The 25,975-nt window shown below is 31.8% G+C and overlaps 2 protein-coding genes across 17 annotated transcripts; both read right to left on the bottom strand.

Annotated features, from left to right (window-relative positions):
* Positions 1-11,930: 11,930 nt before the first annotated feature.
* LOC108345113 (shaggy-related protein kinase eta) lies at positions 11,931-17,101 on the bottom strand. Of its 16 annotated transcripts, none has more exons than XM_052879106.1 (14): positions 16,918-17,046; positions 16,630-16,703; positions 16,375-16,466; positions 15,931-16,020; positions 15,696-15,755; positions 15,350-15,622; positions 15,192-15,266; positions 15,039-15,095; positions 13,130-13,270; positions 12,972-13,022; positions 12,819-12,890; positions 12,653-12,736; positions 12,428-12,529; positions 11,931-12,258 (listed from the first exon to the last, which is right to left on the bottom strand). In XM_052879106.1, exons 4-14 carry the CDS (start codon positions 16,018-16,020, stop codon positions 12,175-12,177), a joined length of 1,089 nt encoding a protein of 362 aa, XP_052735066.1. In that variant the 5' UTR covers positions 16,375-16,466; positions 16,630-16,703; positions 16,918-17,046; the 3' UTR covers positions 11,931-12,174. The 16 variants fall into 16 exon arrangements, 15 of the variants coding, with proteins under 15 accessions (XP_052735066.1, XP_052735072.1, XP_052735069.1 ...); XM_052879112.1 differs by having other exon boundaries at positions 16,375-16,405; XM_052879109.1 differs by having other exon boundaries at positions 16,630-16,713; positions 16,918-17,025.
* A 2,143-nt stretch (positions 17,102-19,244) lies between these two features.
* Positions 19,245-23,017, bottom strand: LOC108345102 (nucleobase-ascorbate transporter 2). The gene is made up of 13 exons (XM_017583678.2): positions 22,639-23,017; positions 22,431-22,528; positions 21,964-22,140; positions 21,491-21,591; positions 21,297-21,372; positions 21,133-21,192; positions 20,807-20,991; positions 20,581-20,677; positions 20,322-20,467; positions 20,147-20,238; positions 19,992-20,069; positions 19,746-19,906; positions 19,245-19,667 (listed from the first exon to the last, which is right to left on the bottom strand). Exons 1-13 carry the CDS (start codon positions 22,727-22,729, stop codon positions 19,455-19,457), a joined length of 1,575 nt encoding a protein of 524 aa, XP_017439167.1. The 5' UTR covers positions 22,730-23,017; the 3' UTR covers positions 19,245-19,454.
* Positions 23,018-25,975: the final 2,958 nt, after the last annotated feature.

Below are 25,975 nucleotides of genomic sequence, written 5' to 3'. Positions count from 1 at the left end.
CTTACAGAAACATAAAAAGTACCTTTCCTTTCGAACCAAGATTTTCTTTTCGGACAATCTTTCTTGAAGTGACCTACTTTCTTGCAAAAGAAACATTTCTGGTCCTTCTGGATACCGCCCTTATTCACTTTCATTGGGGCTTTGTCCTTCTTGTTCTTCTTTCCTGATTTACCTTTACTGAAGCTAGCACCTTCATGAGTTGTGAGATGGATAGAATGATCTCTCATTTTCTTTAATCTCCCTTCCTCTTGAACCAACATGGCTTTGATTTCTTGGAAGTTCCACTTATCCTTAATAGTGTTATAATTCACTTGGAACTGACCAAATTCAGGAGGAAGAGAGTTCATGATGAACTGTACTAGGAAAGACTCATTCACCTCCATTCCCATTGACTTCAATCTTGCTGCTATATTTGCCATTCCAGTTACATGTTCATGTATGGGCTGTGACCAGTCAAACTTTTTGGTAGTCAGCTCACTCATAAGAGTTCCCACAATAGACTTGTCAGTTATGTCTGATTGTGAATACTCCTTGATCATTTTCATGAATTCCTTTGCGTTTTCCGTTTTGGGCATGTAAGGCTTTACATTCTCTGCCATTGACATGCGCATCAAGTTTAGTGACAGCCTGTTAGACCTATGCCAAGCCTCATGAAGAGACTTCTCATCATCTGTACTAGTCACTGTAATGGCTACGGGCATTTCATCCATCATAATAGCCATATCCAAGTCTAGAACACCCAGTTGGAACTGGATTTGTTCTGACCAATCGGCATAATTGAGCCCATTAAACTTGACGACATTGTTGCTCAAACCTGCTAAATTCATGTAAGCTGGAATAATACACAAGCTCATACATCAATGCTTTGATTAAATTTAATGGATTCAAACAAATTACTACACTAGTCATACATTCAAGTTCACCTTTGGGTGACACTTAAACTGATAGGTAGCCAATTAAGTCATTCATTTAAGTTCACCTTTGGGTGATTCTTAAACTGACAAATTCCATATATATACTTTAATAAACAATCAATCATACTTAAGACTATATGTATGCTATCTTTGGATATACAAACATATACTAAGTACATGAAATGTTTCACTTTAATGTCATCAATTATAAATCATGGTTCACCTTTGGGTAATCCATAACATCCTTACATCAATGACTAATTATTATATATATTCATAATTAAACATCTTTTATATTATGAATAATTTTCACAATAGTATAAACAACAATTTTTAATTCACATATAATTTTCATTCAATGCAGTAACAATAACTATGTTCATAATATAATAATAATATAAGTTGCAACAATAAATTGCATTATTGTGAAAACATGTGCACGTTACAGTGATGCAACAATAAAGTTGCTTTTATGCTTTAACAACCAAATTAAAACATTTATATGCACGGCTTCAGGGGTTAAATTCAAGACATTGAATTTTCTTTCATGCAGCATTTAATTTGGTTACTTTGCACGGCTTTCAATTTCGAAACTTTAATTGTGCACAGATCAAAAAAAAAATTAATGCGATAATCAAATAATAATGAAAAGCTTCCTGGATGAAATTCACGTGTTATAGTGAATTGAAACAACCATGCAAAATTTAATTTGCCATATTCACATTGCACTGGACGTGCAACAGTAATAACAACAATCAAGGATAAAAAATTTGCGGCTTCCATAATAAACGAAAATTCACGTTCGAGAGAATCGATTTTCTTTCATACCAATAAAATAATTAAACATATGAAAATTTAAAATCCCAAAATTTCATAATTTCAAAATTAGGGTTTCAAATTAGGGGTTTCAAAATTGAGAAAATTACCATTCATGGAGAATCATAAAATTCAGAACCTGGCTCTGATACCACTTGTAAGCAATTTCTTTAATTTTCAATTGAATGAAAAACAACACACAGGATCTTGAATTTTCATGATACTCACAATTCCCACATATACAGTAAAGAAGAACTAACCTGGATCCATTATGCACTTCTTCCTGTCTTTTCCTGTCAACTGTTCTATCTTTCTTACTCCACTTTAATGCCTTCTGGATGATATAGAAGTTGTAGGAGGTTTTCTTTTCTCTGTCAGGTTTCTCTTCTTTTCTAAGAACATTACATTCTCTCTCTTTAGAAACTTAACATGTCCTCTTTTATGATATTTTAATTAACTTTAATAAAATACCAAAATGCCCTTTTAGAGTGAGAAGAGAGGGATTAATTTTAATAACTCTAAAATAACCCCAATAACTTTAATACCTTATATTCTAATAATCATCACATTAGAATCCTTACATCAAAGTTATACTTTAAATTACATGAACCAATGTAAATTATTAATATAATTTAACATAATAGGTACCCCAATTGGGAGAACGTGATTTCTCATGGTGATTTTTCTATGCTTAAGTCTGCCTTTGTCCATTGTTTTCAATGGATGACTCCTGTTGGTCATGGTTGATGGTTGCAAGTGCATCAAAACTCATCTTTGTACAACCCATTGTGGAGCAAAAACCCCATGTGAGTGTTTCAACAAGGTAGTTAAAGTCTCTCAGCACTTGAAGCCGATACATTCCTTGGTAATCGATTACATGGTGTCTGTAATCGATTACCAGTGGCTTAATGGTTATTTCTACAAAAACTTGCAAGTCACTCCCCAGTTAGGAGAATGTGACTCCCCATGGTGATTTTTCTATGCTTAAGGTTATCTTTGTCCATTTTTTTCAATGGATGACTTGTGTTGGTCATGGTTGATGGTTGCAAGTTTATAAAGAAATAAAATAAAATAGAATAAAATAAGAAACATGAAACAATAGCTTTGAAATAAACTCATTTAGAAAGCTTAAAAAAATGTTGTTTTTGGGAAATTAATTGCATCTAGTACAGTGGTCTAAAAATTATGAGTTAATAATAATTTGAAAGATCTTTAAGTCTAGATTCCAACAAAACAAGAATCAACTCATTTGGAGTTCGGTGGAGAAAGTTATCAGCAAAACAACCAGCAAAGGTCAGAATTGACACGAATATATAAAACGTTAACTTTAAGGAATTAACTGTACCTACTCAGATGTCCAAAAATTACAAATTAGTGGTCATTGGAAAGCTTTTTGAGTCTATTTTCTACTAAAAAAGAATCAACTCATTTGGAGTTCGTTGGAGAATGTTAAAAGCAAAACAACCAACAAAGGTCAGAGGTGATAGGAATATATAAAATGTTAACTTTAAGGAATTAACTGTACCTACTCAGAAGTCCAAAAATTACAAATTAGTAGTCAATAGAAAGATTTTTGAGTCTATTTTCTAATAAAAAAAGAATCACATAATTTGGAGGTCTATTAGAAAAGTTATGATTAAAATAGTCAGCAAAGGTCAAAGGTAACAACACATTATCTTATATGTATATATTTCCCTCTTGTTCACATATTTATTATTTATTAAAATGCCTTTTAAAATCTCTGCACTGTAACAAAATTGGATGACATACCAGGGCATGAGTTGGGCAAAAAGCGTCATGGACTTGAACTACCTTGGTTCAAACACCTATAGGAGCTTTTTCCTCCACAATTGAGTGGAAAAAATTGTGTTTTGATACACTTGACATCATCAATGATGAGCAACATACGTTTCGTCCTCAATTGAGTAGGGCAAACTGTTTTTCGATGCACAAGACACCATCAATGATGATTAATATGAGTCATCCGTGCAAATAAAAATATAAAAAATCACCCATAGGGACACAAAAATGACCTTGGGGAGTCAAGTTCTCCCAACTAGGGAGTAACATGTAACTTTTCGTACAAATAAGAAATCAGTCCCTGATAATTGATTACAAGGTCCCTGTAATCGATTACTAGGGATTGATTGTTGATTTGTACGAAAAGTTACACGTTACTCCCTAGTTGGGAGAACTTGACTCCCCAAGGTCATTTTTGTGTCCCTATGGGTGAGTTTTTCCAATTTTTTCATGGATGACTCATGTTACTTATCATTGATGGTGTCAATTATATCAAAACACAATTTTTCCCACTCAATTGTGGACGAAATAGTCCATATAGATGTTTGAATCAAGGTAGGTGAAGTCTATGACCATTTAGGAAGCTTATTGTTTTTGGGAAATTAACTGCACCTAGTACAATGGTCTAAAAATTATGAGTTAGTAGTCATTTGAAAACTCTTTGAGTCTAGATTCCAACAAAACAAGAATCAACTCATTTGGAGTTCGATGGAGAAAGTTAAGAGTAAAACAACCAGCAAAGGTGAGAGTTGATAGGAATATGTAAAACGTTAACTTTAAGGAATTAACTGTACCTACTCAGATTGTCAAAAATTACAAATTAGTAGTCGTTGGAAAGATTTTTGAGTCTAGTTTCTAATAAAACAGAATCACATCATTTGGAGGTTTGTGAGAAAAGTTATGATTAAAATAGTCAGCAAAGGTCAAAGTTGACCGCACATTATCTTATACGTATATTTTTCCCTCTTGTTCACAGCTTTATTACTTATTGAAAATTTCCTTCTAAATGTGCACTGTAACAATATTAGATGGCATACCAGGACACGAGTTGTGCAAAAAATGGTCATGAACTCGAACTACCTTGGTTCACACACCTATAGGAGTTTTTTCCTCCACAAGTGAGTGGGGGAAACTGTGTTTTGATACACTTGACACCATCAATAATGAGCAACATGTGTTTCATCCACAATTGAGTGGGCCAAACTGTGTTTTGATGCACTTGATACCATCAATGATGAGCAATGTGAGTCATTCATGCAAAAAAATAGAAAAAATCACTTATAGGGACACAAAAATGACTTTGGGGAGTCAAGTTCTCCCAACTAGGGAGTAACGTGTACCTTTTCGTACAAACCAACAATCAGGCCCTAGTAATTGATTACAGGGGCTGATTGCTGATTTGTACGAAAAGTTACACTTTACTCCCAAATTGAGAGACCTTGACTCCCCAAGGTCATTTTTGTGTTCCTATGAGTGATTTTTTCCAATTTTTTCATGGATACCTCATGTTTCTTATCATTGATGGTGTCAAGTATATCAAAACACAGTTTGCTCTACTCAATTGGGGACGAAACAATTCATATAGGTGTTTGAACCAAGGTAGGTGAAGTCTATGACCATTTAGGAAGCTTACAAAAATATTGTTTTTGAGAAATTAACTGCACCTAGTACAGTGGTCTAAAAATTATGAGTTAGTAGTCATTTGAAAGCTCTGAGTCTAGATTCCAACAAAAAAAGAATCAACTCATTTTGAGTTCGGTGGATAAAGTTAAGAGCAAAACAACCAACAAAGGTCATAGTTGACAGGAATATGTAAAATGTTAACTTTAAGGAATTAACTGTACCTACTTAGATGTCCAAAAATTACAAATTAGTAGTCATTGGAAAGCTTTTTGAGTCTAGTTTCTAATAAAAAAGAATCACATCATTTGAAGGTGTGTGGGAAAATTTATGATTAAAATAGTCAACAAAGGTCAAAGTTGACAACACGTTATCTTATATGTATATCTTTCCCTCTTGTTCATAGATCTATTACTTATTGAAATTTCCTTTTAAAATTTGTGCACTGTAAAAAAATTAGATGACATGTTTCTTAATTAAAAAATAAAAAAAATTCCTGTGACACTCCGAGAAGGGGTGTTACAACAATGGTCATGCACCTAACCTCAGTTGGAGAAAACCATGGACATTTTTTTTGAAGAAATAAATAGGCTAACATCATCACTGATACAAGGAACATACCCAATAGCATTGAACTTACTCATCCATCTCAAAAAATGGAAAAATTCAACTAAAACAGAGCAAAAACCATCATGGGGAGTGTTGTTGTTCCAACTAGGGAGTCACGTTGAACTTTTTGTACAATTGTCCCTCAAGTCTCTGGTAATCAATTTCAAGACTCCTGTAATCGATTACGAGGGCATGACATGGACATCAATAGTCATGGACTTCACCTAACTTGGTGCAAACCACATAAATGGACATTTTTCTCAACAATTGGATGCTTATGTTGATCATTGGTTAAGTAAACACCACCATGATCAATAAACTCAATCATCCATCCAAAAAAGTGAAAAAGGTCACCCAAAAACACATACAAAATATATCAAAATTGAAATTTTATTAATATAATATCAGATAAGTACATATTATCCAACATCTATAATAATAATCTATTGTATACTAAAATCTGTACAAGGCTCATAGAATGAAAATCTCTACACATGTAATTAACATAAATTGAAAACCTATAATAATCCTAAGTCGTGCAACACTTGTTCTCTTTGCACTTTCTCATGGTGCTACCAACCTTGACACGTTGGGGGAGGTCAAAATCACAAGAGGGAGAGAAGGGGAAAATTGCTCCAACGAAAACAGAGAGAGAGAGAGTAGAAAGGGGGGAAATGGAAGAAGAAAAGAGCGAGGACCGTGCTTATTGGACCAATTTCGTTGGCGATAGGGAGAGGAAGAGCGAGAGCGAGATGGAGAGAGAGAGAACTTCAATGGAGAGACATGTGAGAGCAATCATGGTGAGAGAGTAAGAGCAATGATGGTATTCGCGAGAAAAAAGATGCAAAACACATAGGGTTTTCTCAAATGAAATCAGAAAACCCTTTTTCTCTTCCTAAAATGCCTTTAACGACACATTATATCTTTTAAAAAAAAATCAAAATGATCAATCAATACATGCCCTGTGACGTTGTCAAAAAGTTGACAAAAGTTGGTTATTAAAGAAACGTTTTCCAAATAATTTATCCTTCAATTTTAACTATGACCCGAAATGTTTCACTACACCTAATTTTTTAAACAACATTATTTCTTCTTATCCAAATATTTCAAGTTGTTGCGCACCAATATCATCTCGCCTTCGGCCATCTAGAACCATTCCTAATTCGTTTGTTGCAAGATGTGTGTTTCGGTGTAGATGTTTTCCAGTGTGTCTTTGTTGCTCCTGGCTGTTTGGGACGCTTGCTCTTCTCCAATTGTTGTTGTTCATACTCGCCAAAGGAGGGGGAGGTACTTGCAAAGATACTCCGACGCTCAAGTCAGATGTGAGTTATGGAGCCTCAGCTCTCAAGAGAGTGATTATGATACTGCTCTGAAATATTATTTAGGGTCTTTTGAACCTAGAAAGAACGTACCTGAACTTTTGCCCTGTCATTGTATTTATAAGCAAAATAAAAATAATCACCTTACCTAAAAATGTGATTAGTTACTTATAAATATCTTAACCGTTTAAAATATCTAAGATATTTTATGTAATAAATATAATATCTAAGATATTTTATGTAATAAATATCTTACTACATAACAATGTGGTTTAGAGTGTTGCATGAGAAAGTATGTCCTTCCTATCATGAGTAATATGTTTTCCAAATTTGATCATCTTTGGTACGTGATAAGTGTTTTGTATATTCAATTTATTAAGCACAATATTCATTTATTTCATTTCTAATATTTTAAGATAATTTTCATATTTTTCTCTTTAGCTTTTACAATTAAAAATCAACATTAACTTTATGTTTTGATTAATACAACTACCATTTTAAATCTCTTTTACTAAGATATAGTTGAAGGAAAAGTTAAAAGAACAAAGAAACAAGGAAGAACCAAAGTGATTCGTGCTCAATTAACTTAGAATTAACTTCATGCTCAATTAACCTTCTTCTTGTTCAACCAAACCATAAACCAAAGAGCAACTTATCAAGAACATTAGGTATAGTCTAGTAAGAGTCAATAATTGTCTAACAAGATCTGTACGCAGAGAGTATGAGACAATTGTTTAAACATCTGGCCCAACAAATATCACAAATATATATATATATATATATATATATATATATATATATATATATATATATATATATATATATATATATATATATTATTTAGATATATGACTAAATGATAGAAAAATGTTTTAATGATCTAAGTGCGATAAAAGATTACAAAAGAAAAAAGAATCAAATAGTGTAAATGTAGAAGCTAAAGAAAATCAACCTCCTGTTATTACTGCTCTCACTGTGCCCTTCTAGAGTCTAAACCCTAGCTTTCTATACATGATGGTGTTGTATAATGAAGAATAATGTAGGCCTAATGACTATAAACTAAAAGTATGCGTCCAATTTACAGCTCTAATCTATCATAGAGTTACAAATGTTGAAAATAAAAAATCAATGAAAACCATGACACCATATTTGCATATTCCAATATATCGTATGGACCAAAGTCATCCAGAGTACATGAAATAGACCCATTATTTAGCAAGCCCATGCACACTGTTTGCAACGATTCTTAGTGTAATACAACAATATGTAAAGATTATTCCACTTAATCCATTTATTCAATTATCAATGAAAATAATAAATAAAATATATGAATCATGATGATATTCTACTAATATTGAGTATTATTTGTCATGTATCATAATATAAGAACTCTCTTGTCACAAACTCTTAATTCTAACGTATAACTTATATATTTATTCTATATATCACAATAAATTGAGTTTTCCAAAAATAAAACATGTGAACAAAAACTATAAAATAATCAATTTAAAGACTATAAAACTATATATATTTGTAACATCCCATAAATACAGTAATAAACCATACAAATAGAATAATCACATTAATTAACATATCAATTCAGTCTTACACTAAAGTTAAAGTACGCTCGTGGCCGAACGGCCTTATAAGAAACGAGTTACAAAATAACGAGATGTACAATAAGCTAACCTGACCGAACGGTTTACAAAACAAGAAAAAAAAAAGAAAAGTGGTCGTTCTAAGACAACTCGCTAAAATAACTAAACTAAACAATTAACCGAACGGACTACTGTTCGGCCTTCACTTCTACATCAACGAGGTTACACAGGGTAAGCTTATTTAATTTAATTCAAGTAATAACATGCATTTCTCAACATATCAAACATATCAAATATATTCCAATATACAATTCAATCAATTCCTGATACTAGACTGACTGTCCGGACTGTATGAATTCTGTGTAGCTACGACGTTCGTGCACCCGGGTGGTGTAGTAACTGGAAATCCTCATCAGCTGTCACCCGAGGTTAATCCGTTCCATCCAAAGTACCTCTAAGGACTAGCACTCACGAAACATTAGGATGAATCGCCAGCTAAGCTTTGTCCACATTCATACTTTACAAATTCCAACTTTCATCCAAGAGTCGTTCCTCCCTAGAACGCTCGTTCAAAATCCACAACCGTTTATTCATCTCATATACTGTTCATCATTTATAATCTTTCAATTTAATATCATTTTCGTCATCCATTTCAAGTGCATAAAATAACAAACGTTCAGCCCTCTTCATAACGAGGACGAACGTGAGGAACGAGACCGAGAAATCCCCCGTTCCAGAACAGAATAAAACCGACTGCAATAACACCGTATATGACGAACGTCATTTACCACTTGGGTCAGTTGAATGAACTGACTCTCGTAAGTTCAGATCAATACTCAAAGAATAGTTTAAGTACAGAGGCTCTAGGCCGGAACCAATGGATATAGGCCCCTCAAGACGATTAAAGAACCATACTTAGAATAATTCAATTACAGAAACCGACTGCCAGTCAATGACCGAACACGGTAAAAGGATTTACTGAATTTGGACGAACGCTATTTTCACAAGTTTAATAATTAAAGACGAGTACGAGCGTTCGGTATAAGACCGAGCGCCACTCATAACGAACGCTTTGGGTCGAAACCCATCACTGATTTTAACTCGTGATAGAAACATTAATATTAATTAAATATAATACGGGATGGTGAAGAGAGGGTTTAAGAATGACTAAGTGTCCAGATATATGTTTACAAGTTTCTCAATTTCTCACATAACACTCAGGCCATCTACGCTTGGCCGAACGCTCAAACGTAGAACTATTATCAAAGGGCGTTCGTCCTCAACTAGAATTCTTCCCAAATGAAAGAATTCAATTTCAAAGAAGTTTACTTAGTAATCACCGAACGGTCAAGGACCGTTCAATGACGAACGTTCATTATCATAGGGAATTTATTTTCAAAGTTTCATTTACATTAAACTCATTTCTCAGCATAAAATTTCATATTTTCAAATACTCATATCATAGCACATTTCATAATTCTCATACATCAACTCATAATCATAACCATATACCAAAAATCAAATATCACAAATTCATGCTTCATACAACTCACAAAACGTCCATACCGCACAATACAAACATACGAATTAAATTGAATAAGCTTCCCTTACCTGGATCAGTGAGTGAATGTCCTAAACGTAAGATTTTGGGTTCGCCCGTCTACAGCTTTCTACCCTCAAAGATCACTTAACTCTTGCAACTAAATCTAACCACTAAAAAAAATCAAGAATAACTTAGACTATATCCCTGCATGCAACCAGAACTTGGTTTTGCATGTAACCCAAGAACGAACGACTAAGGGAAGAAACTTACCAGCTCAAACTTGAAACTTGTTCGGTTTAAGAGGAAGCTTGGGACGCCGGGAATGCTCCTACGGTGCCTGAACGGTGCTCGGAGCAGAGAAGAGTGAGTTACAGTAGAGAGAAGGGGAATTTCTAGAGAGAAGGAGGAGGAAATGGAAAGTCAGAGTTTGAAAGGAGAAGGTGCATGCAGAAGAGAGTGGGTAGGGTTTTTCAGAAATCATGTTTGTTTACCCCACGTCCAAACGGTCGTGCACTCTCCTGTTGACACCTGCACTCCACTAACTGACTTCTGAATCTTCCATTATTGACACCTGGCGTTAATGCGTCAGAGTTCAGTGCGTTTTTAATGCATCTGAGCAGGGTTTTGGGGTGCATTTAATGAGATTAAACAGGTGGGATTTTGGTGCATTTAACGAGGCCTAACAATATTAGACTTAAAATAAAATCTAAAAAAATTAATGCAATTTTACGTACTTAAACTAAAAATAAAATATCGTAGTAGAAGAATTGAAAACATGTTTAGAAAAAGATAAAAAAATAAAAAAACTTAGAAAAAATATCTAATAAATTTTCTATAACAAAATTCAAAGAGATGTAAAAAAAGCATCTGCCGGTCAAAACAAGATTTGACCCATGCCAAAAAAATATCAGACCGGCCTAAAAGCATATGTCACGTTAACTGTAACTTTTAGGCTCAAGATATCCTAAGGGAACCGTTTTTACACGCTTCTAAATAAATTCAAAACAAAATATTATTAAGTCCAAATATTATAAATAAATAAAAGATATGTTTTTAAATGGGTAAAAGAAAAATAAGCTGTTATAAGAACATTTGAACCGCGTAGAACTAATAGGTATTACAAATACTTTTTTTTTTTACCTTTTCTTTTACAATGTTTTTTTTTCACACCTTATTTTTTTCTATACAAAACAAATTCTACAGTCTTTAAAAAATAAATTTTAAATTATACAATTTATAAGTATTTTTATATAATTTATTTTTTTTGTATAATTCAAAAAATATTTTTAACTTATAGATTGTGTAATTTAAAATTCTCTTACTTTTGCATTAAGTTATTTAAAAAGCTTTTTTAACTTTCAAATTCTGTAATTTAAAATAAAAATAACTTTTAAATTATGTAATCTAAAACACTTTTATGACAAAATACATAAACAAAAGTATTGACAAAGCAAGAGGACGAAAATGATAAAGTGATGGCAAGAACAAGGTGGCAATAGAAAAAAAGCAGTTTGGTCTTTTAACCAATTTCATGGAATGCACATGGAATTAAAGAGTGCTGAGCATATTTTTAGTGGAGAAAGATAGCTTGAAGAAGAAATATGATTTCTTTTAGTAAAATTGTTGATATCATAAAAGATCATTATTAAGATATCCGTACTTGAAAAGAAATAGTGCAATGTAAATAAGATTACAAAAGATTCAATAGAAGTTTCAAAAAAATAAACAATATATAAATAAAGTAATCTATAAACATACCGGCTTAAGATTCTGAATTATGAACTTGTTCAGAACTTATTAGTGTTGAATCTCTCTTATTATTCTAAAAAACCTCACATCACATATTTGATATCTACAGTTACAATTGCATACACACTGTCCTGCCCATGTTTGGGTATACAGCTTTAATTAGAAGGTACTCATACTATACAGATGGTGGCTGCAATCATGTTAACTCATGTTCCACCAAAATGGGTATTTTGTAGCTTCGCATGATCAGGTATTAACTTATCAATAAGTTCTGGAGAAGCTCCGGATAACTGTAAACAGACAACAAGAACATTCAATACACCTTAAACAAGGAACTTACTGAATATCAGATCATGGATATATACTCATAATGAAGCTGTCTATCAATTTTGTTGGGTAGGTCATTTAGATTTTTGTAACCTTCATTCATAGCTATGAAGATGATGCAGCCACACTCACCTCTTGTTTAAAGTTGAATAGAGGGGGAAATGGCCGACCATCTGGCAATTGAGCATTGGGTTCACGGAGTTCATCAAAGAATGGGTGTGCACATGCTTCTAGCTGCATCCAAAAAAAAAGTCCTCCTCAAACTGCTAGATGTAAAAGTCAATAAATGATAAAGATTTATAAGAAGAATGATTTGCACACTCAGAAATAAATCATAATTGAAGTAATCACACTCACCGCAGTACAACGATGGGTTGGGGAATACTGCAGGAGCCGGGAAGTAAGATCAATTGCTTCTGGAGGCATATTTTGGTGGAATATCTACACTCAAAATTGATAATATGAAAAAACCAAGCGGCAGAAGATAAAAAAATGCAGAGTTGTACCATGGATGTGCCCAAACCTGTGGAAACTTGAAATCATTGTTGCTTGAATTTGAACTGCAAACTTCCTCTTGGGAGGGTGTGCCAAGAACCTGAAATACGGAATTTATTGACCTGACTTCTTATGACGAGTGATACGATCTTAAAAACTTAACATGTAACATCAGTCGCACCTTGATAATCTCTACAAGTTGGTCCACTGCATTGTCGCCAGGAAATAATGGCTTCAAAAAGTTCCATTTTTTGTGTCAGATGGCATGTAGATAGTGAATATTATGGAATGAAACTATTTGCATAATAAAAACAATAAAAGAAAATCAATGACATAAACCTTGCCCAAAAGCAGTTCAGCAAGGACACAGCCAGCTGACCAAATATCAATTGAAGTTGTGTACTCAGTGGCACCAAAGATTAGTTCGGGTGCCCGATAGAAAAGTGAACATATGTGTGATAAATTAGCTTGACCTTTAACCTGACATAAAATCTCAAGTAAGCAAGAAACATCTGTTGGAATAACATTGAAAAATATTATCCAGCATATCATAATAAGAGTCACAATTTAAAAGCTGATGAATACATAAGTTTAATGCATACCAATCATACAGAAATCTCGAAAAACACAACATTGGATGGTTACCAAAAAAGCCCTAAACAAAGCAATATCAAAAACCAAAAACTGCCTGCTCTATCCAAAAGGCCAAAACAAAAAAGGGCATAAAAAGGTCACAATACATATCCCAGAGACAAGGGGATGGGGATGTCAGTTAGGAAGGTACTGAGTCATCGTGCAAATATACGAAGGTTTGGAAAAAGGTTGGCTATGATGTTTATGCACGGGCAAAAACTGTGGATGTGTAAGAGAAATGAGAGAAAAATGTCATCGAAGATTTTTAGTACTAGGAAGCTCTAGTTGAGAGATTGGTTAAACTGGGGTTCGAGCAGGTCAATAGATAAGCCACCTGCATTTAAGAGGTTCATGTGGATGATCACTTTGTACTGCCTGTACCTCCAACCAATTAGCCACCTACAAGGTGGTGATGGCAGTGCCTTTTTCTGTCGAACACTAGTGCGATCTCATGGAATTACGAAATAATAGTAGAAATAGTTGGAAGTCCTACAAGGTGTGAAACCAGTGATCAGTGTATAAAGGGTGAACCAGTTACAAACAGTTTTTCCGGGAGGATCGCTCAAATGTGGTAAGTATTACAGCATGGAAGATGAGAAAGAGAGGGAAATGAATCAGAAGAAGCTCCCGAAAATAATTGAACAACATGACTATGACATCGCGGAGCAAGTACAAATGGCATAGCTTTGAGCTCCTTGTTTACATGGAGGGATACATCAGAGTAATGAATCTCTATCTATTTAAAATAGATCTAAAATATAATTTCTGTTTTCTATTCAACTTCTTATTTTATCTTGGGGTTAAAACAAATAATATAAAAATTAAGATTAATTAAATTTTAAGTCATCATAAATTTGTGTATTTCTAATTGAATTCCTATTAAAAATTTTAGTGTGATTGTCAAAATTTTTATAGTTTTCAATTCTTACCGTTTAATTTCTTTTGGCTAATTGAATGATGTGACTCTTGGTTTATTGTCTTCAAGTAATAAGAAATGTAACAAGAATGAAGATGACAGGAAAAAGATAAGAGTCCCATCATCCAATTAACAACAAAAATTCAATGGTAGGAATTCAATTAAAAAATATAAAAAGATTAAAGTACCCAATAAACATAAACATAAAAAATTTAATAAAAAATTAATTGAAAATACACAAGCTTGAAACTTAATTAAGCCAAAAAAATATTAACAATTTCACAATTAATTACGAAGTAACCATTTTTTAATGTATGGTGGGTACAGTGATATTTAATTTCCACCATTAACTATGCACAACAAACTCATTAACCTAGGTTGGTTTTCACAAAAAAACAAAGTTAATAAAAAGGAATTTTCACATCTTGGTAAACAAAACATCAATTTATAAAAAAAATCTCTGTTTTCTTTTTACCGCCTCCTAGATACAATTACAGTTGCAACACCCTTGTCATCTACAACACTTAGCTTTCTGTTGCGTGTCTCTCTCAAATTTCTTACGAGTGATGATATTTAATAATAATTACTTGGTTGAGATTTCAATATAATTAAAGGGGAATCTGGACATATTTATTACATATAATAATGATGGTCATGCAACAAACAAATGTGGATGGACTGAGAACGAAATCAACATACCAGCACTTTTGCACTTCCAAAATCACATATCTTAACCTGGTGTGTAAGAGGATCAACCTAAAGAGTACACAAAATGACATCAGATCAGGAAATAATTCCTTCTTTTTTAGAAAGAAAGTCAATATTGCATTCTGCTAAAACATGTAAACAAACCAGTATATTTTGAGGCTTCAAATCTCTGTGGCAAACTCCAGGGACTGTGTGGATATAAGCCAGCCCCCGGAAAATCTATATGTGAACCACAGACTTGTATCAGGATGTGAAAACATAAAAACAGAACCTTCTCAATCACTAGAAAATCTGAGGCGTACCTGGTGCATGTAAAGTTTTACAAAGATAAGTGGCATGCTCTGATTAGTGTTACTGTAGAACTTTGAGACTCGATGCATAGACTCAGGAATATATTCCATCACCAAATTAAGAAAAAGTTCATCTTCACTTGTAGTGGAAAAGAACCGGTCCTTCAGAGAGATCACATTTGGATGGTCCATCATGCGCATTAACCGTAGCTCACGACTCTTGCCTTTTCTGTCCTGTAAAACCTTCTTGATGGCCACTAGCTCCCCAGTTTCCACGCATTTAGCCTAAGAGGAATATTTATCACCGTGTGCCTGATATATGAAGATAGTAACAGATATGAATATAGTATTGGCATACCAGGAAGACAATTCCAAATGACCCAGTCCCCACAATGCGTTCTGCCAGATAACTTCTAGTCTACAAGAATAATCAACAGAGACATTAAATTTTCAAAGTTTTAGCATGGATCAAAAATGAAATCTTCTAAATCTCACAACATTTACAAATTCAAGTTACCTAAAAAACTCATAATCTGGCAAGAAAATCTTAATACCATAAGTTACAGGAAAGATGGGGTTCATTTCAAAAATACCTGTTTGGGCTTCCCAATTTTTCTTTCCATTGTAGTGGATATAATGTGACCAGTCACGGAGTCATTCACATTGGCATCAGAAGTGGACATCTGTCAAATTGCTACATCTATTAACAAGATATAAGAAATTCTGCTATTTCAAATGTTTTGCATGTATTTTGAAAATGATGCCGTTTAAAGGAAGATTAATCGTACTGCAATTCAGTTATTCAAAATCTTGTGAGAAAAAAATAACGGTTATTCAAAATCCAAGCCCCATAGATGTTTTCATAAGGAAAGTAAAAAGGGTAGGTAGACAGAGCAAGATTGATATTAGATTTGAGAAATTAAAGAAACAAGCTGATAAAAAGGTTGAAGACAATAAACATAACAGCACGAACTCCTAGGACAAGAAACTAGCAATAATTGATGAAATTGAAAGTGAGAGGGAATGTAAAAGTTTACCACTTAAACAACTTAATACAACATTAACAGCCTGCGGCAAAAGTAGAACATAATTGAATCTTAATAAATTAACCAGAAAATAGAGTAATGAGCTGCAAGGAATCAAGAAGATCCATTAAATAACATAAGATCATAAAAATAAAGTCAAGATCACATAGGAAATATTTATCATTACACACCCAGTGCAGAACTCTCCGGGTCCCAAATAAATAAACCAAACATTATATAAAAAAAGAGATGAAGATGAAATAGAACCAAATGGTCTTCTCGTTTAAGCCAAGGGACAAAATCTTCAGTAAGGGAATCCAATTTTCTACAGAAAAGAAAACCTAAACGTGTCTGAGTCAGCCACGTGAGAAAGGAAAAAGGATCAAAGAAGAAAAATTGGGTAAGAAAAAATTGAAAACCCAGATAACTCCTAAGCTGCTTTTGTCATCCCAAATTATCAAAATTAGAAGGTTTTTTCTTCAGGTGTGAATAAACTTTCTAAGCACAAAACGATAATCCAATTAGATGCATAAAAGAAAGGGAAAAGGCAAGCACCTTGTGGCTATGGTCTGAGATGAAGTAAGAGAGAATGTTAAGGTTGTGAGATGGTGAAAAAGTAAGAACATGCTCGAGAGGAAAGTCTTCAGAGTTGGCCTTTATAGCTACTGGTGTTGTGCAGCTGCCCAGAACAAGATATTTAACGGGCTTTTCACATTTTCAAAAAATATCTGCCCACATACTTTCGTATAACACCGTCTAAGCTTTTTCTTCTGCTTTGATAGTTATCTTTGGTAAGGAATGTTTTTTTTTAATAAAAAAAGGAAAAAAATTATGAGATTTTATTTTTCTATTTTTTATAACATAATATATTTATTTATTTTTTTAGTCTATTTTTCTTGTATCAAAAATTAAATTTTTAATTCTATTTCTTACCTTTTTCAAGTTAATTTTTTAATTTAATTCATTTTATGACTTTTTTCTGAAAATGTTGAATTCTAAGAAAGTTAATGTCAACCATAAAAGCTTCTCTCACAAACATGCATAAAAGAAATAAAGTAAGATAAAATAGACATAATTTGACTCGGTCCTTTTCTTTTCTTTTTTTTTCACTTTCTTACTTTTTTTCATCGTCTCATCCCAATAAAACAGAAAACAAGAAAGATTACATTTTATTAGTAACCTTTGTTAAAACACAAAAATTGAAAAAAGAAGTTTATAAATATATATATATATATATATATATATAAACACTGTATAGTTATATATTTTACATATGTTTTCTAAATTGGTATTTTTGAATATATTTTGTTTAATTAAAGATAATAACGAAAGTGTCTGCAATTGTTATTCTATATTTTTAGAGATCCTTAATTTTAAATTCTGAAAGCAAATTCTTTTAATAATTATTTTGTAACACAATTTTAAATTTCATATTAGAAGTGTTTTGTTTAAATTGAGAAAATAACATTATTTTTGTTTATTTTAAATCATTGCAAGTTCAATGGACAATTAATTTAGGTTACATGATATTAATTTTATAAGATAAGTTATATATATATTTTTATTATATATGCCATGTGAAAGAAATAGAGGCACAATAATTACTTATTAATAATAATTAATATCGTAGATATCTAATTTTTTTAATATTTTTAATATTTTTAATTAATAAAGTTATTAAAGCAAGTTTCGTGCAAACAATTGTTAATAATAATTAGTATCATCTAATCAATTTTTTTAATTAATAAAGTTATTAAAGCAAGACTTGGAATATAAATTTTTTCATTAGAATATGTATGTACATAATATGTATGAAACAGAGCCAAATGGGTCTTCTCGTTTAAGCCTAAGGGAGAAAATCTTTAGTAAGGGAATCCAATAGCAATATGAGTGTCAAAGTATTGTTTTTATTCATTTCAAAAGTTCTGAATAGATACTCATTGCAAAAGCAAACTAATACATGTATATGAAAATACTAAAAGAGAAAGGCAGACGGTTATGATGATCACTTCTTCTTTGTTTCCGACTTCAAATCTTCCTCCTCCTTCTCCCGCTCCTTGTTCATTGATTGGACTTTACTAGTGATCTTCCTCAACTTTTCCAGTAACATTCTTCTCTTCTTTTTTTCGACGTCCTCTACTGAGTCCATAAGGTATTTCTTTTGTTTTAGAGGAGACCAGAGAATGGAAAAGGGAATGGAAAAGCGGCTTTGCCGTGAAAGTTGAAACGATTCAACGCGGTGGTATAAGGAAATATATTTTTTATCCCTATTTATAACAGAGCGGAAAATAACAGAAATAACAGAAAATTAACCACCCCTCACAAGAAGAAGCACATCTGTGATGCTTCAAAGAAACCCATTATTTTTTTTAATATTTTTTAATTAATAAAGTTATTAAATTAAAGCAAGACATATATATATATAGTTTTATAATCAATAAAAGTTTTAATTAAATACTTTAATACCGCATTTGTCTTGTAATCAATAAAAGTTTCAAAAATTAAATATAATTTTGAGTGTGAAAGAATTGTTTGAAATTTTAAAAGAAACTCAATATTTTGTTTTGTTTAATAAATTAAAGCATTTAAAAGTATCTTGAAAGAAAGGCAATAACACGAGAGTACCAAAGAAATATAAATTAATTAAAAACACATTACATATATAAATTTTTGTAAGCAACAAAAAGGAGAGAATTTAAAATGTAGCAACTAAATATGCCAAATCTCCCAACCCAGATTCATACTTCTTCCCTCAACTTTTCTACAACTTTACAATCATTTTTTCTTTTACTTAAAGAAAAAACTATATATTTTTCCATAAATAATAATTACAGATAATAACTGAATTCTAAAAGAATAATGAGAAATATGTGAAAAAATAATGAACAAATAAAGTTTTTCTTGTATTAATGTGAAAAAAATTGAACTTAATTAACCCAACTCAACTATACTATAAATAAATAAACCGAAAGCGCAAGAACCACTTCTGCTCTCAGAAAATACATAGATTATAGATACATACATGAAGGTTTCTTTCGTAGCTTTTCACCCCAAACCCTTATTTGGGAAATGATGCTTTTTCCTCTTTAGTCTTAGGAAGGAGGGAAGAAACGGTTGAGGTTGAAAGGGAGGGTGTAGAACTCTTCATTTCTGCTATCTCCTTTAAATGTTCTGAACTTAGCCCACCATGGCATTCCCCTATCTTTGGCACTATCCTTGTAGTCAAGAGTGTTGTCCAAAAACACAGCAACAATCAATGCAACCGTTGGAGAAGAAAAGAATATAGTATTAAGGAAATCATTGAACTGCAAAACCATGAAAACAATGACTTGTTAGTTTTCTACTTAACTAATATAACGAGGGAGATAAAACAATGAACTCACCCATCCAGCATTGGTATGAGCAGGGCCATGAAAGGCCCTGATAGTGTATTCTCTGAAATACTCAGGAATGGACAAACCTAAGAACAGGGAAACTCCACAAATAAAGAGGTTCCTCATTGAGTTCATGTTAGTGAATTGCAAAAATGATAGCCCCACGGATGCTGTACAAACAAAATTAGCAATTGTCATTCACAAAGGCAGAGGAAGGAATCACAAAGTAAAACTAGAGAAAGTAAAACTACTCACCCACAATACCAAACAAAACACAGTACACAGCAGCAAACATGGGGAATGGTATGGATGCAAATAGAGCTCCAAATTTTCCTGAAGAAATAAGCAAAATATGAATTTTAAGTCAAATGATGAAATTACTTTAAACATTTGTGTTGTTTTCCACTCACCTAACATTGAAAAGAATATCATAAAGCCAGCTGAAACTTGAATGACCCTTCTACTGCCAATACGATTGCTTCCTAGAAGCCCCACATTCTCTCTGTCACAGTCCTACAAGAATCAATTTGTGCCCCATAAAAGTGAAAGAAAAGCATGATTCACTTCATGCAGAATACCACTTACACAGAAACTGTAGAACCAGTGAGTGTTCCAAAAAGGCCATTCAACAAAATTCCAATTCCCTGCCAACCAATACCACGACTCAGCACGTGAGCAGGAGGTGGTGTGGCACTTGCTAGACGTGATGCTGCTTTGTATGCCCCAGTTGACTGAAAAAACAACAAAAGAAAAACTCTTTTTACTAAACTATATTTGCTTTTATTTTATAAATTGTCAACGTAAATAATAAGACTTTATTTTTTTGCACTCGCGGCCTCAATACCTCAACTAATGAGACTAACACAGCAGCCATCATTCCAAAAGAATGACCAGCATCAAATGTAGGAGCACCCCACTCAAGAGGGTATGGAATCTTTATCCTGCCACAACACATTCAAGAGTTAATTAAACATGTTCTTTGCTGCATTCACGAACATGGTTATTTTCTAACAGTAAAAGTATGTGTTTGCAGATGTTCAACACAGATGCTCTTGACAAGTACTACCAACCATGGAGCAGAAGAAATGAGGTTGGCCCTGTCTGTCCTGCAACTATGTTGGGTTAAGTCTGGACGGTGTTTGTATGCTCCACTTGCTGTTAATAAATGTGCATATGCCCATATCACTGTTGTGGAAATTAGTAGAGCAAATCTCTCTAGTATAGGTATTTGTCTTATCTGAAAATTTTTCAAGTACTGCAAAACAACACAGTGATTAGGTCAGTGACCGGGCGGTTTTGGACACACTACATATCTCAGACTCTATTTTTTACTTGCTATCTTTGAACATGCAATGTTTTACTTGTGTGAGATAACTGCAATATTATAATTTTGCACCTGAGATAAGGCTATAAATAGGATTAGCATGGGAATTCCAATTTCAACGCAAGTCCCCACCTGAGAAAGGACACACAGCAATATGAGCAATGAAAAATACTATTAAATTTCACAATAAGATATCCTGAAAAATAGTACTAGCAACATGTGGTTCGGTGTCATACCACAAGGAAGCCTCTGTCAAATAATCCAAAACCAACTAAGGCAATTACTGGAACCATTCCAAGTGGGCTGAAAAATCTGAAGATAAAGCAAAAGGACATTCATTATCAGATATATCAACAACTATCAAAGTTTCACACTAATAGCCCATATTTTTCTTCAAAAATATACTTGTATGTTACATAAAATAAATTACCTGGAACAAATAGCCCATATTTGACTAAATCCCAAAATTATTTGTATGCTCGAAGCTACTATTAAAGCTCCTTGGACTGCTCTCATTGTGCTAAGAAATCTCTGGAGATGAATCGAGGGCATTAGTTTAAGGCAACGAAGATAACAAATTTAAGACGAATTTGTGTTTTATCCTGCATATTATTATTCTAAAGTTTGTTTATTTTTCCTGCAATAAATGGCTAGCAAAGAAGACAAATTTCACCACCATGTACGGATCCCACGTCCTGTCATAAGCTTAACAGTAAATATGGTGGTGGTGTACTAAAAGTGTATAGCTATCTTCTCTGTAAAGATGTTCTTTCTAGTTAGGTAATACTGAATAAGCTTAATTAAACTTTGATATTGTTAAATCCTTGAAAGGTAATATGAACTTCAACTTAACAATTGAGTTAGGGACAAAACATGAAAGAGAGATTGCAGAAATGCACTGACCAAATGTGGGTCCTCTATCATTGCAAAAGACGGATCACGAATTATAGATATAACGGGGACCATGAATGCATATGATCCTCCTACCACTGTTGGTAATCTTGTTCCAAAGAGTGTCTGCAGTAGTGTATTAATTCCTTCAACAAAAAGGAGGGTCTGTACCACCCTCACTTTATCATCCTGAACAAACAAGTCAATATATGAATGTCAATTCTCTCTCTATATTGCCAATTTCATTTTAGGGCCACCTAACTTCATTTATGTGGGATCCACCCCAATTCATTTTACTGCACAACAAAACCAAATACATAAAACAAAACCATTCAATCATAACTTCAAGAAAACTATTCCTTGGTGTAGATTTGCTAGTAACACATCAAAAGAATTTCACCAGTATCTATCGATCAAAACAACAAAACAAACTCAAGTAGTTAAAAGGACTAGAACAGTTGAACATAGAAACAACTTACATCACTTCCACCCATCACAGGCACCAGAAACGAAGGGATCATCACTGCAGTTCCTAAGGCCAAAATGTAATGCTGGAAACCCAAAGCTATTGTCTCAGCTGCAAACAGTTTAACACAATATATCACTCACAGTGAAGAGTAACTACTAACTACAAAACAAAACACTAATAATGCAATTTGAGAAAAGGTTGAAGCTGGTTTTGCATACCCCAAGATGGGTTTGAATCTATACAATACTCTAAGCCTTGAAGTTGGTCCATTGGTGGGTGGCTTATCTCCTCAGGCTTTATAGCTGCCATGATCACTACCCACTTTGTAACTCTTTTCTTGCTTCCAAATCCTTCTGCTTTTGAAGCACACAAGAAGTAGAAACAACCCAAGAGGACAAAAACTCACAAAGACTCACTTTGATCCTCCTTGTTAGAAAGTAAAAGTGAGGAAACTAATTGATTCAGGAATGAAACTGATAGAGTCAATGTATGATGTTATGAAGCACACAACAACAGATCATAGAAGTAAGAGACGAAAAGAGAAAAAAGTTCACTGGCACTGAGCACTAAGGCCTTTTCTTCTTCAACTTTGTTAGCAGTTGCTATCTTTCTATGTCTGCTTTTGGTTTATTTACGTTATATATATCAAAGGGTTCCGTTAACTTTTCAATATTCCTACATTGCCCCTTAAGGAACTTCCAAAAAACTGAACTCAAATGTTACCGTTGCTTCACTGTTCCCATTAAACTTTACAACTAATTATTTTTTTGGATGTAACCTAATGCTAAAGGGTCTCAGATAGAAAGATAACAATGGCAAATGTTAATCTGAGTTTCCTTCGTCGTTAGGATAAAGGGGAAAGTTTTAACGTAAACATGTTAAATAAATTTAAGTAGTATTTTTAAAGTATCAGAAATAAATATGAATTATGTTTAACGAATTTTTAAATGAACACACATTTATTGTCCCCATCTCGAATTTCGTAACTGTAATGGCAACTCTTGTCGATTTGTATTGGAAATTAAAACACTCTTCCTGTCAACTTTACAACAAGTTATTAATCACTATTTATACGGTTCCAACACATTTTTATATGATATATAATTAAATATTAATGATTTCATTTTAAATTTGAAAATGTACGCATGTGTTACTCATAAAATGGTCGAGATTATTATAAAATAAATGACATTCAAGTCACTCTAGGATAACAAAAAAAGTTGTGTAATCAAATATTTGATAAAATTTGTGTGATATATTAAATAAATATTCTTAATACATATCTATATGTATTAGATATAAGTATTTAATTATTCGTTTTTAATAAGATGGTTATAAATCTTGTTTAATTATTTGATAAAAAGATGATTTCATATATTTTATTTTTTTTATTTTAACTTATGAGATTGTAGTTATTATATAAAAAATAAGTTTTTAAAATTTATATTTTGACACAACTAATTTAAATTTATTTTAATCAAGATCAATTTATTTACATTAATATTTTATTGATTATTTTATTGAAAAAGACCAAGTTTATATTTTAAAGATATTTTTAAATATTTTTTTTAAAATTAAAAAATATATAAAAATATCGGTAGGTATTTTGGATACTACGAATGTAAAAAAAAATCATAGATGTTTTTTCATAGATATATAGTAATAACAGAATAAATAACATAATACAATTTTTTAGACGAATTAAATGACAGAAGAAATTATTATTTGTCTCGTTGTCATTCCTAATCCACTCAATAATTTCTTCAATTTAAATCTGAATCAATTTGGTAATAAAATGGCAATTTTTTAAATTAAGGAATCTTTTTGACTAAATTTATTGAAGTGTTTTTGTAGGACAAAAACATGTAAAATTACTTAATTTTAAACCAAACAATACTTTAAATAATATGACACAGTTAGAAAAAAAATGTAATTTCTACATTTATAAAATAATACTTCTTTAGAAGAATGTTTTAAGCCACGTTATTATTACATGATTTATATATATATGCTTTAAATATCACACCATATAAAAGACTGTGTAGGATACTTCATTTGGCGCATTTTGAAGTCCTTATGAATGTAAGGTTTTGTATTACTCTCTTAATCTAACGAAGTCTAAAAGATAAATGAACAGGTTTTATCTAGCTTCTCTGATGAATTGTAAAGGATAATAAATTTAAGATTTCAGTTGATGTGTTATAAAATAAAATAGTAGAGAGTATAAAATAGAATGAAGACTAATTATATATATATATATATATATATATATATATGTTTTTTATTACTAATAAGAAAAGTCTTATTTATAGATACAATAAGACATGAAATTATTCAAAATATTTGTAAATTTTTTTTTCATAATATTATAGTTGTAGGAGTAAATTAGTTGCTTAAATGCTTTATTTCTTTTTTGAATGACATCAGTAAGATCTATTACATCTAAATGTATTTCAATATTTAATATTAAAGATAAGTTCTTCCTCTTAATGTAAAGGACCGCAAATTTAAATGTTTTAAGATTTGAATTGTTTAGAACTAGTAAAACAATATTAATAATAATCAAATTTCATGTTATAAAATTAATATAAAAATATTAAATATTAAAAAAATAATCACATATAAATAATGATTATAATAATCATAATAAAAAAATAATATTAAGAAGAAAGAGATAAAAATTAATAAAGTCAAACAAATTCTTATCACAAAAATAAGAATATAAAATAACATTGTAAATAAGAAAAGAATTAAAAGGAGTCTGGATTAAGACACGCATAATAGTATTGCCATTAAAGAGAAAATGTACTCACCAATTCAAATGGTTAAAACATTGTACTAATGTAACATACTATAAAATAAAACCCATAGTAAAGAGATAAAGAAATAAAAATAAAAGAATATAAGAGAAAAAGATGACTAATGTTTAATACAAATATCTAAATCTCATAGATACAAAATCTAATAGAAAAAGTCATATTTATAAATGCAAAATATAACTTAAAAAAATACAAATCAAATATTTAATACCAATATCTAAAAGACTAATCAATTATATATAAATAACGGTAACAAATTAATGAACAATCTTTGATTCGTAACATGACTCACTTTATCTAAATAATTTTTAATGATAGACAATCTCAAGGTTCCTTCTAATATGCTTTATTTAACAAATTCTATGGAAGTCAAAACTTTTTTTGATACATTAAAGAGTTCGAAAAGCTTCCTAGTTAAGACAAGAAAAACAAATCCATTAAGAATGATGAACTCCTTGATGGTCAAAGTTTACATCATGTAAGTGAAAGAAGTGAAGTTAGTTTATATTTACTACCACTTCATTTTAGAGAAAACTAGATAAATTATAACCTTTTAGAAATAACATTTTCGGCTTATTTAAAACTTTATTTGTTTTTCAAATTTTACAGAAAAAATTTATATTCTATAATGTCAGTCTCCATCGAAGCTCTTTTAAGTCTTCCTAAATAATTTCATTTTATAGGCTCCCTTTATTTCTTCTAAAATGTTTCTTGTAAAAACTTATTGAAGGGTTTC

Source organism: Vigna angularis, chromosome 1 (genome assembly GCF_016808095.1).
Source record: "Vigna angularis cultivar LongXiaoDou No.4 chromosome 1, ASM1680809v1, whole genome shotgun sequence".
Lineage (NCBI taxonomy): Eukaryota > Viridiplantae > Streptophyta > Magnoliopsida > Fabales > Fabaceae > Vigna > Vigna angularis.
This window is presented reverse-complemented; position numbering and strand designations above follow the sequence as displayed.

Excerpts from the sequence above, each read along its gene's own strand:
- LOC108345113 (XM_017583696.1), bottom strand. The coding sequence starts at position 16,988 with ATGTTCTTACTTTTTCACCATCTCACAACCTTAACATTCTCTCTTACT. Across the intron at positions 16,021-16,629 it reads TTAAACGAGAAGACCATTTG|ATGTCCACTTCTGATGCCAA; the intron begins GTTCTATTTCAT and ends GCAATTTGACAG. Across the intron at positions 12,891-12,971 it reads AACTTGTAGAGATTATCAAG|GTTCTTGGCACACCCTCCCA; the intron begins GTGCGACTGATG and ends TCCGTATTTCAG.
- LOC108345102 (XM_017583678.2), bottom strand. The coding sequence starts at position 22,729 with ATGGCAGCTATAAAGCCTGAGGAGATAAGCCACCCACCAATGGACCAA. Across the intron at positions 20,239-20,321 it reads ACTGGTTCTACAGTTTCTGT|AGAGAATGTGGGGCTTCTAG; the intron begins GTAAGTGGTATT and ends GGACTGTGACAG. Across the intron at positions 19,907-19,991 it reads TGTTTTGTTTGGTATTGTGG|CATCCGTGGGGCTATCATTT; the intron begins GTGAGTAGTTTT and ends TTGTTTGTACAG.